The sequence below is a fragment of the Coturnix japonica genome, chromosome 11, assembly GCF_054131305.1.
Source record: "Coturnix japonica strain WE chromosome 11, WE-NBRP24, whole genome shotgun sequence".
NCBI lineage: Eukaryota > Metazoa > Chordata > Aves > Galliformes > Phasianidae > Coturnix > Coturnix japonica.
Window position 1 is genome coordinate 27,875,323 of NC_140673.1, and position 16,031 is coordinate 27,891,353.

At 52.4% G+C, this 16,031-nt stretch overlaps 2 protein-coding genes across 9 annotated transcripts in view; one reads left to right on the forward strand and one right to left on the reverse strand.

Annotated features, from left to right (window-relative positions):
* MIER1 (MIER1 transcriptional regulator) overlaps window positions 1–7,734 on the forward strand; it is a 30,535-nt gene extending 22,801 nt beyond the window's left edge. For all 7 annotated transcript variants that reach the window (XM_015870783.3, XM_085512415.1, XM_015870782.2 and 4 more), the window contains 6 exons: window positions 1,302–1,453; window positions 1,985–2,066; window positions 2,958–3,052; window positions 3,136–3,263; window positions 4,043–4,182; window positions 4,681–7,734. In XM_015870783.3, the coding sequence (XP_015726269.2) occupies window positions 1,302–1,453; window positions 1,985–2,066; window positions 2,958–3,052; window positions 3,136–3,263; window positions 4,043–4,182; window positions 4,681–5,006 (923 nt within the window). In that variant the 3' untranslated portion in view covers window positions 5,007–7,734. The remainder of the gene's footprint in view (window positions 1–1,301; window positions 1,454–1,984; window positions 2,067–2,957; window positions 3,053–3,135; window positions 3,264–4,042; window positions 4,183–4,680) is intronic.
* Window positions 7,735–7,942: 208 nt separating this feature from the next.
* SLC35D1 (solute carrier family 35 member D1) lies at window positions 7,943–14,645 on the reverse strand. 2 transcript variants are annotated; one of them, XM_015870785.3, is made up of 12 exons: window positions 14,407–14,645; window positions 14,184–14,217; window positions 14,025–14,111; window positions 13,851–13,918; window positions 13,696–13,767; window positions 13,169–13,237; window positions 12,673–12,775; window positions 12,271–12,363; window positions 10,727–10,794; window positions 10,374–10,452; window positions 9,543–9,625; window positions 7,943–9,288 (listed from the first exon to the last, which is right to left on the reverse strand). In XM_015870785.3, exons 1-12 carry the CDS (start codon window positions 14,607–14,609, stop codon window positions 9,180–9,182), a joined length of 1,068 nt encoding a protein of 355 aa, XP_015726271.2. In that variant the 5' UTR covers window positions 14,610–14,645; the 3' UTR covers window positions 7,943–9,179. The 2 variants fall into 2 exon arrangements, with proteins under 2 accessions (XP_015726271.2, XP_085368542.1); XM_085512416.1 differs by lacking the exon at window positions 13,696–13,767.
* Window positions 14,646–16,031: the final 1,386 nt, after the last annotated feature.

Consider the following 16,031-nt stretch of genomic DNA (forward strand, 5'->3'; position numbering starts at 1 on the left):
GCTCTAGGTGCCAGGTTGCTGTAGCTGTACTGCGGCCTGGTCCCAACAGAAAATGGAAACGTGGTCCCTCCTGGTCCTGGCCAAAAACAGGCCAACAGTGGGGCTGACACTGAGAAGAACGTAGCTTAAAACCAAGTGAGAATTCAGGAGCTTCTGTGAAAAAAGGGAAAATGGTAAATTAGAAAATACAGATACATTAAACGCAAGTTTTTAGCTGTGAGGAAGTTGCTCCTTGCATGCTTTGCTGTTATTGTCTAAAAATAGAGTTGGAGTTACGTATTTACCTGGGATGTGGCAAATTATGCTTTATGGATCAGTCACCTGCTCTCTCACATGTTTACTCAGCTCTGAATGGCTTCTGGCCTCCAGCAATAAAAAAGGGCTGCTTTATGCACTACACTAACTTATGTAGAGCAGTTTCTCATAGCCTTGCGCACAGTTCTGTGCAGGATGCAGAACCTAAGCCATGGGCTAAAACTGTTGAGGAAGAAAGTTAAATTTTCACCAGTGTTCTGGGGTTGTTGTAGTTCTGTGTACCAGTGGGGTTTGTTGTCTGTTGCCACTTCTTTTCCTTTTCAGTGTTTTAAATCTTTTTGCCAGGGTTCCAACTGGAATATGAATGCAACGTAGTTAAAGAGTTCAAAAATAAATATCTGGGACTGTATGTTGAGTATTTTTTCATGCACACATCTCATCATTCTCGTTCTTCAAGAAGTCTAGTCCTCTTGGATCCCCCCCCTTATAAACAAGTGCACAAAAGTACTAGCTCTGAAGATGAACCATGTTGCTTTTTGGCTGCTCTGACATGCTCTTGTGAGAAAGGGTGAGCCCAGTGTGCTGCATGAAGCTAATGGTTCTCAGCTGGGCCTGGAGGACCAGCAGCTGCCATTAGAGAATTTCAACCAGCAGAATTCAAAGATGTGCTTTCAGAAGGCTTTGTTTCTCTTCTGAAAGTTTTGCTTGCTGCCATCAGTAAAACTGTGATGCTTAAATAGAAGTGTAGGGTGGGGAGTTCTGGGCTCTGGTTCTGCTGCCTTGTGATTAAGTAGCATCTGTCAGGAGGACGCACAGGTGGAATTCGTGGAGTATCATGTTCCCAGAATCCAGAGCAGAGATTGAAAGACAGGGTAAGGTGTAGTGTGTTACCCACAGGATCATGTTTGTGAGCTGATCTTTCACCTGCCCTGAGGTGTGGATTGATGCTGATGCTCCGAGGCTCCATCAGTGCTAGCTTTACAGGAGAGGATAAGCTTCCATATTGCTGTTTCAGCTTGCTTCTCTTTTTCCTCTGCTTCCTGCAGTGTATGAGAACGATGACCAGCTGTTGTGGAATCCTGATGTCTTGCCAGAAGATAAAGTGATTGAGTTCCTAAACGAGGCATCACGGCGCACAGGTGATGAGAAGGGCCTGGATGCCATTCCTGAGGGATCGCATATTAAGGACAACGAGCAGGTATGTGGTGAGGGGTGGCATTTGTAGTTTAGTACTACAGAATGAATTATCCCTTTATTTTATTATAATCCCCACAATTAAAATTGGGCTTGAAACAGCTTATTTATTGCTTTTGGAAGTAGAAATATGATGGGTTCCTTCCTCCCAACAAATTCTGGACTGCTAACTTTGACTTAACCTTGTGTTAGGCATCAGCGTGTGGTTTTGTGTGTAAGTAATCGTGCGTGAGTTCTTTCAATTGCAGTTTTTTTGAAACTTCATGAATTTTCTTTAAAGAAGTCAATTTTGGGAATGTGTGCAGTGGTTGAAAGTGTTGAAATACTTCACTTGAGTTTATGCTTGGTTGCGTAGGTAAGAGCTGTGGAAATGTAACCAGGAAGTGCTGTCTTAAATTGTAATGCAGCCCTTCAAACAGTTCATTTTTCACCTTTTTTGAAGTAAGTCTTAATACTTTATGAAGGATGCTTCTGTGGCACAGTGTGAAATCAGTGTTATTTAGAATACTAAACATATGTCTTTTTGTCTTTGCAGGCGTTGTATGAACTGGTTAAGTGCAATTTTGATACTGAAGAATCTTTACGAAGGCTGAGGTTTAATGTGAAAGCAGCCAGAGGTGAGCACACACACTGCTTGAGCTCTTACAGTGTTACCTCTCCTTTTGCTGCATGGGTCCTGCACACACAGGTGTTCTGTTACACTGTGACTGCATGCAAGCATGACGTAGCAGTGTTCATTCAAGCGCAGCCTTCAGTGAACTTCTTTGGGTTCTCTGAGAGAAAGAAATTAGCAGATGTAGTATAAGCAAATACATCTCAAAAGAGTGCAAGTAAATTAGCTGATAATTAAGCTTGATATTTGTATTTGTCACATTAATAATGAGTTAAAATTTAAACTGACTTAGCAACTATGCCGTGCATTTATTTAGCATTCTGTTCTTTGTTCTTAGAGCTCTACAGTCATTAAAGTCAATGGAACAAACATGTATAAAATCTCATAATTCATAGTTCTAGCTAAAGGAGAATGGGTGCCTACACCTTTTATTGGAAAGGTATGCCACTGAGAAGGCCTCAGTCTTGGAGACTGAAGCATTTGCTGTTTTATTATTGGTCTTTGTACTCATCACAGCAGCGGCTTCTTCCAAGTAGCAGGAACTGTCCCAGGTCTGTAGGCAACGCACTCCTATGTGCTGTGCTCCCTGCAGTCCTGGGCACTGTGCTGGCAGCAGCTGTCTGAGCCCTTCTTCCCCCTGCCTGCTCACTGTCCCCAGCTGGCAGAGCTGCTGGCTGGTGATGGTCCTGCCAACACGGCACTTCAGCCAGCCAGCATTTCCCAGCTCCCACCTGAAAGGGAGAATCTTCCTTTTTGGAGTGGTAAACCAGATTTCTGGAGGTGGTTCTCATTAGTTTGCAGATGGTGTAATAGACTTGAATGCCACATGTCTTTTCTGTCACTGACCATATGCTTTTATGTTAAGTGTTTTCAATATTGCATTTCCTTGCTTTAGAAGAATTATCTGTTTGGACAGAAGAAGAATGTAGGAACTTTGAACAAGGGCTGAAAGTCTATGGCAAGGATTTTCATGTTATTCAGGCAAATAAGGTACGTGCTGATTTTAAATGTAGTTCTTGCTTTTTCTTTTGGTACATGGGGTGATCAGAATGCTCACAGCACCTCTTTCCTAGGTACGAACAAGATCAGTTGGTGAGTGTGTAGCATTTTATTACATGTGGAAGAAGTCAGAGCGCTATGATTTCTTTGCACAACAGACGAGATTTGGAAAGAAGAAATACAATCTTCATCCCGGCGTAACGTAAGATGTGCATTATTACGTGCTGATTCTCAGTTGTTCTTTTGTACTGCTCTGACTCTGAAATGGAGGGACAGACTGGTGACGCCACAGTCCCAGGTTGCAGTGGGAAAAAAGCCAAAGAAAAGCATACCAGTGTGTATCATGTAATTCCCAAAATACATTTGCTGGGAGTTAGGCCAGCAGTTTGCATTGAACAGCTCTTTCATGGAGTATTTTTTGGTTCAGTGTATCACAGATGTAACGTTTCTGCAAGTAAGAATCACAGAATCATAGAGTGGCTTGGGTTGCAAAGGCCCACAGTGCTCATCCAGTTCCAGCCCCCTGCTGTGTGCAGGGTCGCCAACCAGCAGCCCAGGCTGCCCAGAGCCACATCCAGCCTGGCCTTGAATGCCTGCAGGGATGGGGCATCCACATTCTCATGAGAGAATTGTTTTAAACAGTCATTTTGCTTTAAATACATGTTTTGCATGAAGGCATTAGTCACAAATTTCAGATGGGATTTTTAAAATATACTGTTTGGCCAAAACCATACCCTGTCATAGGGCTTTTTTCACTATGCACTCCCCCAGCTTTCTTACAGCTATTTATTCTTCCTGCTTGTTAATACGAGTGTTTATGTGAACATTGTAGAACTGTGTGCTGGACCACCAAAGTGAAACTGCAGTACATGCTCTGATTATCCCATTAGGGAAGGGTGCCTTCCTTCCTTCCTTGTTGCTCACACACCCAATGCAGTGAACTTTATTGTACGTGCTGAACTTGCTTTCTGTCTTCCGTAGAGATTACATGGACCGCCTCCTAGATGAAAGTGAAAGTGCAGCCTCCAGCAGAGCTCCGTCCCCTCCGCCTACAGCCTCCAACAGCAGCACCAGCCAGTCTGAGCGAGAGGACAGCACCACCAGCAGCAGCAACCAGAACGGTGAGAGCCCACAGCAGAGCTGCAGAGCTCACACACTGGGGATAAGTGATCAGTGCTGCCCTGGGAAGGAGTTCCATGCAGGAGAATCAAAGCGCAGCGCTTGTCCCATGAACACAGTTAGGTATAGGGCAGCAAAGGGGATGTGGGAGTGGGAAAAGAGCCTGAGCATCATCACTTATCAGGGAGAAGAGCCTTAAAAGTGAGGGTCAAGCACTCTGAAGGATGTGGGGTAAAAGCTGTTGCAAGAAGAGGGAGGAGGTCGGGGCTGAACTAGACTGGAAGACTGGAAGCTCCAGTATGTGCATAGATGAGGACAGTTCACCTGCAGCTGTAGTGGGGGTGGTTTCTGGGACATGGCCTTGGCTATTGCTCCTAAGGGCAGAGGACATGAAGCCAGGATTGACTTCTCTGTTTGGTGGGCTTCTGCTTTATTGTTCTGCGCATTTATTCTGCTGCTGCTGCTTCTGTTCTTTTTCTTACGGTGTGTCTCTGCCACAGGGCTGTCTGCTAATGGGCCAGGAGAGATACCAAGTAAGGATGAAGCAAAACCAGAAGGACTGCACGTCAACGGACCTACTGGTGGCAAGAAAACCCCTCACACAGATCTGGATACAAATGGGTATGAAACTGAAAGTCTTTCCCTTGACCCCAAAGTTGCTCATTCAACTTCAAGAAGTGAAAATGATTTTGAAGAAAAAAATGAAAGACCTCTAAAAAGAAGAAGAATTAATAGCAATGGTAAAGAGAGCCCTGGTTCTTCAGAGTTCTTCCAAGAAGCAAATTCCCATGGGAAGCTGGAAGAGCTGGAAACATTGGATGACTGAACAACAGGAGCTGATTTTATTCCTTGGAGTAAATCTTGGGTGTCTAAAATTTTCAGGGTTGATGGGTTGCCTTGCAGAATCCAGTTCCATAAAACACTGCTGAGATTTTTCTACTCGCTTCTGGTCGGCTCCGCAGATCTGCTTCTTTGGCTGCGTCAGTGCTGAAAAGCAGCAGCAGAATATTCTGTTCCTGAGGTGCCAGCTGCAGCTCTGGGAACACGGAGGCACTTAGGAGCATTTGAGAAACAAATCAGTGATCTTCTGTAAAAATGCTCCCGGCCAGCAGGAGGTCCGCTGTGAGCACAGATCTGAGCATCGCGCAGGCGAACAAAGCAGGGGCTGGGTACGACTTCTGATCGCTGGGGGAAGTGAAAACGAATCCCACATCCCAAGAGGTGCACAGAGTAGGCACAGAGACTCCTTGCAGAGAGAAGCCCGTGTCACCCAGCTGCTGAGGAACCCGCGCCAATCCTGAAAGTTCCGAGCACAACTATTTTTATATAGAGAAGTTTTAAAAGGTAACTAAACCAGGTCAGGTTTGTCTATGTAAAATTGTTGACATCAATGATGTCTTTCCATATTCTTATCTGGGCTAAAGAAATACGTTCTGTATTTTTCCAGATTCCTTTGTAGCCTTTGAAAGATTTTTACAGTACGTAACGTCTTGCTCAAACTGTCCTTTCTTAAAACAAAAGCTTGTATAATTTTCTTAGCTTGTACAGTTGGTAAACTTTTATGAGAGAATTGATATCCTGAGTCTGATGTCAGCTTCGTTTTATTTTGCTGAGGTCTTTTCTAAGAAAAAGGAAAAAAAAAAAACCACCACAAAAAAAAAAAGCAGCCAAACCAAACCAACTGACCCAGAAAAGAAACGCTTCTCGGGCACCGCCGGGGCGTTGTCTGCTCTGAAGCAGGAAAGTCACCAACATCAAGGATGGTTCCCAGTCATTTGATTTTAGAAACGTGGCTTTTCTTACCTGTTTTATGGCGGGCAGCGATGCCAAGGATTTGTTAGGCACGGCGCTCGCCTTGCACGAGTTCTTTTGCTTTCCTTATAGGTTATTTCCTCCTTTTGTTTTGAGCTGAGATAATTTCGTGTCACACGCTGCAGTTTGCCACGGCGCCGTCGCTGAGAGCAGCGATGAGATGATTAATGGAGTTACTGCAGCGTGTTTCACCACATCACTGAGGAGAGAAGGGGATGGGTGAGACGGTGCCGGCGGTGGCACCTCTGAGCACTGAGAGCCTTGCAGGGATGGATGTTTCAGGTAGAGCTGCATTGCCATGTATAAATGCATGGCACAGTACGTGTGCAACTGTGCAGTATGAAGCACATCACCTGCTGGAGGACAGAGTGGGCACACAGAGCTCCGCTGCTAAGAGCTCAATCACTGCACGTGGCGGGGGGTGATGCTCACCTTCCTGCTGGCCCCAGCTTAAGGTTGTTGATGTAGGGTTACATCCATGACACAGAAACATCCTTAGTATCAGCCTTTGTTTCTCTTAAAACAAAGGAACAAAAACCTCGCGTTTGGGGTTGGTTACCTTTAAGCCGCAGCTACACATCCTGCTGTGTTAAAGATAGGAAGAAGTGTTTGTTTGTTTGTTTGTTTGTATAATGCAGAATCTTGTCTCCTCCTGCACTTATTTTCACCAAAAGGATCTTTTAGTTTATGAATCTTCACCATATCAGCTTTAAACGTGTGGTCCCACGGCTGGACAAGCCCCCACACAGGGCTGTGCTCCTCATGGATGGTGTGGGTGCAGCCCAGCTCTGCCAGCAGCAGGCGGCACAGCGCTGCCAGCTGCTCTGCTGTGGAGCAGAGACCATGTGAATTAGGCGGCGGCTCTGCAGGCACACAGGTGCCGATGGCTCCTGCATGTCCAACTGCAGGGCTTGGCTTCCACCAGGGTTGCTGTTGGCTCAGCAATCTCCTTCAGTAACAGAAACCCAAAGCGCCGCAGCCTTCCCATGGAGATGGGCTTTGGGTGGTTGCGGACTCATCTTTCCTCCTGCAGCCCTATTTTCTATGTTATTGTTACACATTTTTCTTCACGAGTTGGAAATACTTCCATAAATTTATAGGAAAGTTTCTAAGTTTCTAAGTACGTAAATGGTCTCAGGCTTGTGTGTGAAATGCAGCACCGTGTATATTTTCAGGAACGTTGCTTTGTTTTTCCTTACCTTTTCCTGGTGATAATAGAAGAGACATTCCATAATCAACAAGTACGTAATGCTCAGCTAGACTTTAAGACTATTTAATTATCCTTTACCTTTTGTTCATGATGGTGTTTTATATGCAACACTTTGTTCTTCAGCCCGCAGCCACTATCACTTGATAAGTCATTGCACTACTAAGGCAATTTAAATTCATCTTAGACATTTAGCGACTGGTTTTGTTGAGGAAGCACTCAGTGGAGCCCACACGGGGTTGGACTTGGTTCCAAGCTGCATGGGACGGAGCACAGAGCACAGCACGCCATGCAGGTCGGGGCTCCACGCAGCACCACAGGCTGAGCTGCAGCCACCCCGAGTGAACAGAGCTCCGTGGGCACCCGAAGGGTGGAAGCGGTGTCACAAAGGACACAGCCACGCAGACTGCACCGGTAGTTTGATACGTTTTGTCACACATCATAGTAATTTTGCACTGTTAGTACTTCCCTCGTCTTAACCCTGTTCCCTGTCTGCAATTCTGAGAAAGCTTATTAAAGTATTTTTGTAAACATACCGTCTGCATCCCCAGTTCCTGCGCGGTTCCCCCTCCTGTTTATATTCTCCTTTTAAGTACTGGATGCCCACAACGAGGGCTACCTGCAGCCTTCCCTTCTCCAAGCTAAACCAGCCCAGTTCCCTCAGCCTTTCTCCATAGGAGAGTGGCTCCAGCCCTCCTGCATTGGAGCGACCTGCACAGCCCACAGAGCACACACGAGGCAGGTGCTTGTTCATTGCTTTATTGGAAGCCAGTACAAAAATATTGAGGCACATAAAATCCTTTTATTTCTCCCCTATTGTTCCTGCCTTACACAGCCCGCCGTACATTCAAATAAGGTCACCCTTTAGTCACTAAATTGGTCATTCTGTAAATAGATTCTGTATAGAAAAAAGTTTAGTAGATTAAGAGCATAGAAAATACTGTGGTAGGAACTCTGCTTTCCCAGTGTATGCAACACCAGCCGGACCCGGCACCGAGTGTGCACAATTATAAACAAAATAAGCTTTTAAAAACGATCTCGGCTGTGTGGACAATCAATCCAACCAGCAGATTTGACAACAAACAGAAGCTCTCACCAGAATGGACATCCTGGCTGCAGACAGCTCAGCACAGCAACGTTACAAAGGCGGGTGGAGGAGTGAGATGGGCAGGGACTGAGGAGCTCCGGCCCAGCACTCAGCCCTGCCCTGAGCTGCGTCCCCATCGCCCTCCTGAAAGCAAAGCTCTGCAGCTGCTGCAAAGCCTGAGCCTCCATCCACGCAGGGCTCTGCTCTGGAGCTGCTCTTGGCCTGTCCCAGCCAGGGGACAGCAGGGCAGCACAGGCACCAGCAGCACGGCCAGGCTCTGTGCAGCCACACAGCATCGCCCCAGGGAGGAGGATGCCCTGTGAAGCACACAGCTGCTCTAATGCTGGTTGTCTAGAAACAAAGCAAAGTGTACAAAAACCTCACCTGGTTCTCCTGAATTCTTCTGGAATTATAAAGAATTTCTGTTTAAAAAACAAAAAGACGCTCGAAGGAGAGACCAGGAAGGAAGTGCTGTGTAAGACAAGCTTGTGAAGTCAGTCCCTGCTGCTCAGTGCATGAAACCCTGCTCTGTTCTGCAGCAGCACATGGTGACAGCCAGCACTGCAGGCCACCAACCTCTGCCCCGCCGGGACAGCTGGTAACTTCCAGGTGCCGAGGAGTCCTGTGCAGTTCAGTCCCTTGCACCACTGGAGCGAGCCAAACCTTGGTGTCATTTAGCAGCCAGGAATCCCTCACAGTCAATCAGACTTAATCAGATTAATGCTTACATATGCAGTCATTCACCTTTCCCGTAATTTTTTGAAGGCAGCAATCTGGATTGTGCAAATCAAAGAGCATCACCATTACTCTGCAGCAGACACACCCCAACTCCTCGCTGCGTCCTGCCAGCGCTGGGCTCAGCACAGAGTGCGTTCAGCAGCTCAGATCCGCCATCACACGGAGCTTTTGCCCTTAATATCCATCTTGCTGCCCGCCTCGGCCTGCTTGCTGAGCTGCTCCTCCGTGAAGGTGATGTAGGAATACACCAAGCTTCCTGCAATACTGCAAAACAACCACAGCATGTGTCAGGGGGAGAACAGCCCCTGGTTTGTTTAATGCATCCCTGCAGGACAGCAGGCAGAGATGTTCCCCAATACACAAACACACCCTGGGGCACAAAGACTGTTCCAAAAGCTGCACTGAGCCGCCACGCGAAGTACAAACTCTTTCTCCTGCTATCTTAATTACACGATTCAGACATGCAACAGCGAAGCCGGCATTCAGGGTGTGCTTGTGCACAATCTCCACGGCCTTACCTGATATTTAGACCAATGAAGTTCATCCATGTAAAAATATAGTCTCCTCCAAAAAACATCCCAATATAGGTTATTAAAATATTCTGCAAAGAAACAAGAACGTGAGCTCTCACACGGCAAGAAGGCGCTGCAGTTCTTACAGCAGAGCAGGGGGGTCTGAAACATACAAGTGCTGATAACCACGGATTACAGGTGACCAATTTAGGGCCACTGGGAGACAGGGCTCAATGGGGGCCTGGATTCTGATGCTGAGCAGCCCCAGGTGCCCATAGGGGTGGGCAGGGCTGCAGAGCCCCCATTGCAGGGCCAGCCTTGCTGGCTGGACAGCTCACACAGGGCAGCAAACCCAGAATAACAACACAGGAGCACCCATCATCTATTTTCACAGCCAGTTTGTTCCACCATGGGACGAGGTGACACAGAAGCTCCTGGTTATTTCTGGGTGTTCTGTATTTCATTTGCTCAGACTGAGCCAAGTCAGCGCCACGCAGCAACAACTGTGCAACCCCCCAGCTCTGCACAGCGCAGCCAGCAGCGCCCTGAGCACCAACAGAGCTCAGCTCCCAGCCCAGCTCCCCTTCCCCAGGGGCTTCCTGGACCGGCAGCAGCACTCAGCAGGGACTGCCATGGGCTGAGAGTGCATAAAGTTCATCCTCCCAGCCACACGCTCACAGGGCAGCAGCCACGTGGCGCTGCAAAGCACAGCACCGCTGGGCACGGCCCCAGCGCTCCGCCAGCCCACGCACCAGCGGCTGCTTAATGCGTGCGACGAGCAATAATTACTGCACTAATTACTGCAATGCTCACCCCGAGAGCGGAACCGCCGCTTACCTTAATGCAGCCAACTATTGTAGTTGTAAGAGCAGAGTTATACTGAGTGCAAAGAACTGTGGAGTACATCAAAATAAACCTGCGGGAGGAACGGCTGCCGTCAGACCCCAGGATGCAGCTCAGCTCAGCTCCCAGCCCAAACCCCAACAACACACCCAGTCACCCCAATCCACCACAGGAACAACGTTCATCTACCACGGGGCCAGCGCTGCCAAAAGACAGAGACTAGAGAGTCCTCTTCCCAACCCAGAATGACCCAGACCCCCAGAACACAGAACTGGAGAGATAGAGGTGCCCCATCACCCCAGCCCCATCACCTAACCTTAACCCATCACCCAGCCCCACAGCCTTACCCCATCACGCAGGATAGCGTGAACTGCACGATGAACAGCATGTCTGCCCAGCCCTGGTACTCCATTGCCTGCAAGAAATAGAGGTTCAGAACACAGCAGCAAGACAAGAGCCAAATCCCTGACACGGGCTCACAGAACACAGCAGCGTTCATCCCATTGGGTGCGAGTTCATGCAGAGATTTAATACGAGTGTTGTGGGACGCTCAGGAATGCATCATTTCCCTCATACACCCCAGCCCCATGGCAGCCCACCCAGCTCTCCCTGCAGCACTCCAAAAGCTACAAGGAGCAGCAGCCCCTGCCTCACAGGGGTCTGCAATGTGCACAGGCCAAAGCCCGCAGCAAAGCCCAGCACCACGTGGCACAGATGGGTGCCCTCCATCACCTCCCTTCACAGCAGGGCTGAAAGCAGCCCCTACAAAGGGATGAAGTGATGCCCCCATAAGCACCGCAGTGCCCTCTGTGACAGCATGCGGTGCCTTGCCCCCAGCTTGGCCCTGCCTCCCCCCATGCTCCACAGGAGCTCTGCCCACTTCAGGGGCTGCCTCTGCCCTACAGGCTTTGTTTTTAATCCTTGTGGCTGCTGAGATTCCTTAATTACCGCCCGCAGCACAGCACAAAGCGGCTCACAGCTGTCAGCGCGCACATTTCTCCTTTCTGCAGGGCACAAAGCTGTTAAGCTGCTGCTGCTGAAGGCCCGCAGCCCATCTCCGTGTGCAGCAACAGGGCAGGAGGCTGCACAGGCACCCGACAGCCCCGAGCAGCTCCACAGCCCAGCTGCAGCGAGCATGGCTGCACGGTCCCCAACAGTGCAGCTTTGTGCGCCCGGTGCCAGGAGCGCGGCCGGGGAAAAGAAGTTTATTCGGGGGGGGGGAAAAGCAGTAAGAGATTGTGTGCAGCTGAACAGAGGCTGCTCAGTGCCCCGGCCATAAAGGAGCGCTTTATCCACAGCTACAGCCCTGCTCAGTGCTCCATGCTAACCGTTAGCACTGAGGCTCCACCCCTCCTATTGGGGCCATGCAGCCCCCCAGGTGGAGCTGGACATTAATTAGTGCAGGAGTAACACAACAGCATGGGCACACAGCACAGCACAGCACACCATGCAGGGGCAGCAGCACTGCTCCAAAGCAACCCAAGGTGTGCTCCGCTGCAGTGACCGATGTCTGCACAAACCCATTCAGACTAATAACGCTCAACTTCTTTGTTTTAAGTAATAGTTGGTTTCACTCATTGCTCTCACACTTCCCCATTCCTCCAGCATTACAGAAATGCCCAGACGCAGCAGATCTGCTCTGTGCGCGTTAAGCCAAGCGCCGCAGTTACTTTCTAGCGGGCAGTTTCCCCTCTGTGCCCCAGGGCTCTGTGTGCTGCCACGTGGCACTGTGTGCACACTGGGGATAGGGAGCTACCCCACGGCCTCACATCTGGGGTGTTTGCTGCCCTGTGCAAGAAGGCTGAGCTGCAGAGGATGCATTAGAGCAGTAAGGTGCTCCTCCAGGGGATGCTCCATCACGACAGGCTGTGCTGCAAGGCAGGGCTCCTACCTTCTGCGCATCTCCAGTGAAGTAGGCAATGGTCAGGGTGGGAAGGATCATGAACAGTGCATTGTAGTAGAGCAGGCCGTATTTCCCCAGCTCCTGGAAATAGGAAACAGCTGTGTGTAAGCAGGCTGCAGGCAGGAACAAACCCTCATTCATGTCACTGCTGAGGGCTGGGTGCTGAATGAGGCTCCAGGAGACTGAGAATCAGAGCGCCCTGTGTGAAACAGACACTGTGCTGCCCATGAGCCCCTCACCAAAAGCAGGGCATCACAGGGAGGCTTATGGGACCAGGAGAGCCAACAGCATCGGAACAAGGGACACGGTGGCACTGGGTGGGACTGTGGGCACAGCAGAGGTGATGAGGCCACGGGCAGCCACTGAGCAGCACGAGGAGGGGCAGCCTACCTTGGAATCCAGCTTCTGCTTCACGTAGGCACCGTTTGCAGCTGTTAAGGCATCGTTAATGAGGATAAAAATATATCCTTCCAGGTCGAACGCCAAGTCAGCGCTGGGGATGGAAAACACAGTGAGAGCTGTGAGCACACTGAGCTCAGTGCCGGGCAGAGCGAGCCCAGCTCCTGCCTGTCAGTGAGCTGTCAGGGAAAGTTAATCACACTGAGTCTGGAAAACATTCCTTCCTCCTGCACAGCACGTCTGGAGGGGAAAAGGTCCCCGCTCGCCTCTGAGCCGGGACACGGGGCTGTGTGTGCCAGGAGAAGCTTGGCAGCTCCTCCCAAGGAGAGAAGAGCCCCAGCTGTCTGCTCCAGGTCGTGAATGGCTCACAGTGCACGGATGGGACTTCACACTGCAAGGCCTCCAAGCGCTGCACTGCACTGAGGGGCAGCAGCTCTGCTGGCTGCTCTGGGGCAAAGCCACAACTTGTGAGGGAACAGGAGCTCACCTGGCGGCCACGAAGGCGCCAATGATCATCGCAAACACCGTCATCTGCACACCCCAGGAGAACTTCTTCCTGAGCAGAGGAGAGGAAAGAGGGCACTTGTCAGCCACAGACACACACAGAGCCCCCAGAGCAGGACGGAAAGCAGCTGGGAGCAGCAGAGATGCAGTGCAGGCATTCAGGAAGCTGCACATCCCTGCCCACAGCAGCAAGGGGTCCATGGTGGGTGCTGCTCTGTGTCTCTCCAGTCCCAGCACCTTTGAGGACACAGCAGGATGGGCACCGTGCCTCCATCCCCAGACTGAGCAAAGCTCACATGAAAGCATGAAGCTGTAAGTGGGGGCAGAGCATGGGAGCCCACCATGCGCCAGCCTTGTAGGCACACTGGGAACAGGCAGCAGGGCTGGGAACGGGCTGCTGCACACACGGCCATGCCAGGTTCCCACTCCCACTCTCCTCTGGCCCAGCTCAGAGCCACGACCCCCAGCCCAGAGAGCAGCGCACAACCCTCGAGCCCCAGAGCAACTCACTTGAGCAGAACTCCTTCGGCAAACATGGTGAAGAGGATGGAGAACCTCCGCAGCACGGTGAACATGGGCAGGCTGTGGGGAAGGCTCAGCAGGGTGAGGTTCCCTCCATCCCCCCACCCCGCGGGGCACCCCACCCCCATCCCCCCCGTCCTTACTTCAGCTTCTTGGTGCTGAAGAGCCCCGTGATCTGGTTCCCGAAGTACAGGAGAGGTAGAGGGAAGGTCTGCAAAGGGAACGAGGGGGGCGAGCCGTGGTCAGGGCGCCGCACGCGCGGCTCCGAACCGAGGCACCGCACGCAGCGGCTCGTAGCGGCCGCGGGATCCGCTCACCCGGCGCGGGACGTGCCGGTCCAGGTCGGGGAACTTGAGCAGCCGCAGCGCCTTCCCCGCACGGAGCACCGCAACCGTGGCCAACATCTGCGGGACAGCGGGGCGGCGTCAGGGGGGCACGGAGCGGGGCGAGGGGACGGGAGGGGGCAACGCACTCACCTGGCCCAGCCCCACGCACAGCGACGACGGGAACCTACGGGAGCACAGCGGTCAGCGAGGAGCGCCGGGGGGACCCAGCGCCACCGGGGGGGGACCCAGCGCCACCGGGGGGGGGACCCAGCGCCACCGGGGGGGGGACCCAGCGCCACGGGGGGGGGACCCAGCGCCACGCGGGCCGTAACGCCGCCCAGCCCCCTCCCCCCCCCGGTCCCTTAGGCCGTACCCGTAGGTGGTGAGCACGCTCTTGTTGACCACGACGATGAGGAAGGAGCTGAGGCCGTAGAAGGCCGCTGCCAACAGCTTGATGCACAGCGACAGCCCCGGCGCCGCCATGCCCCGCTCCGCATCGCCGCGCGCGGGGGCTCCCGCGGGGGCTCCCCCCTCGGCCCCGACCGCCGGGCGTCTGCGCGCCGACTGCGACGACATGGCTGCGGGGGAGGGGCCACGAGGGGAGGGGCCACGGGCCGCGTGGGAGCAGGAAGGGCGGGAGGGGGGGGGGGGGGGGCAGGAAGGGGGCAGGGGGGTGATGCACGTGGGGTTTGCATTGCACAGGGGGGTGTCAGCATTGCGGCGCTGCTGGGGGATGGCTGTGCGCTGCCGTGCGGGCATCTCGCTGCTGGGGGTTGTCACTCCCCGCGCTGCTCCGTCCCCGCTTTGGGGCAGGATCCCCCGCTTTGGGGCTTTCCCCGGGGCCGCCCCGCTGCCTGCCGGGCCGTGGGACCGGGGGGGAAACCGCACCGAGGCGGCCCGGAGGGAACTAGAACTAGAAGTAGGTTATGGCAGAGCAGCACAGGGCACGGGCTGCCGCTCCGTGCGAACACAAAGCAACGAACGTGCTCGGCCCATCGCGGTACCTGACAACCCCACCCCAACCCCCGGCCCGACGGCTTCGTTCGGGGAAATCCCGCCCCAAAGCGGCTGTTTGCGGTGCCCCGTTCCCGCTGTGCAGCCATGCACGGCCCCACCATCAGTGTGAGCTCAGTGGAGCAGGGACACGGGCCGTGTAGGGCTCGCGGGGCCGGCAGGACCGGCTGGCAGCCCCACCGTGTCACCGTGTCACCGTGTCACCGCGCTGTCACCGCCACGTGCCGCCGCACACACGTGTCACCGCGTCCCCGCAGCGCTGGGCTCAACGCCCGGCCCGGCCCCTCTATCGGCTCACGGCTCCGAGTGCACCAAATGTATCAAAATCCCCCTATTTCACCCCAATAAGTGGTTGAGGAAGTGGCTGTGAGTGGCCGAGTTTCCCCTCCTGAGCAAACCTGGGGGCTCTGCCTGGGTGATGCCCGGCACTGAGACAGGAATGGCCGGCACTGGAGGGAGGGAATGAAGGGACTAAAGGGATCAGGATGGAGGGCAGGGATGGGAACAGGATGGGGAGAAACGGGCAGCAGGGAGGAGAAGTGTGCAGTGCCATACAGTGCCACGCAGTGCCATACAGTGACATACAGTGCCATACAGTGCCATACAGTGTCATACAGTGCCATACAGTGCCATACAGTGCCATGCAGTGCCACACAGTGCCATGCAGTGTCATACAGTGCCATACAGTGCCATATAGTGCCATACAGTGCCACACAGTGCCATACAGTGCCATACGGTGCCATACAGTGCCATGCAGTGCCATACGGTGCCATACGGTGCTGTGCTGTGCTGCAGCATACTGTGGCATCCCATGCTGTGCCATGCCATGCTGTGCTGTGCCATCAGAACTTCCTCCGCAGCAGTAAAACACTGCAGGGTTATTTCCACCTCTGGAACTCAGGCTGTAGGGCAGATAAAGCAAAAGATGAAGAGCCCCGGATGGAAGGGCAGAGGGATGGGGTGGGAGAGCACAGAGCTGCAGGC

Coding starts and splice junctions, on each gene's coding strand:
- SLC35D1 (XM_015870785.3), bottom strand. CDS start 14,609: ATGTCGTCGCAGTCGGCGCGCAGACGCCCGGCGGTCGGGGCCGAGGGG. Junction 10,795..12,270: donor TCACTGGAGATGCGCAGAAG/GTAGGAGCCCTG, acceptor TATTTCTTGCAG/GCAATGGAGTACCAGGGCTG. Junction 9,626..10,373: donor CAATAGTTGGCTGCATTAAG/GTAAGCGGCGGT, acceptor GTTTCTTTGCAG/AATATTTTAATAACCTATAT.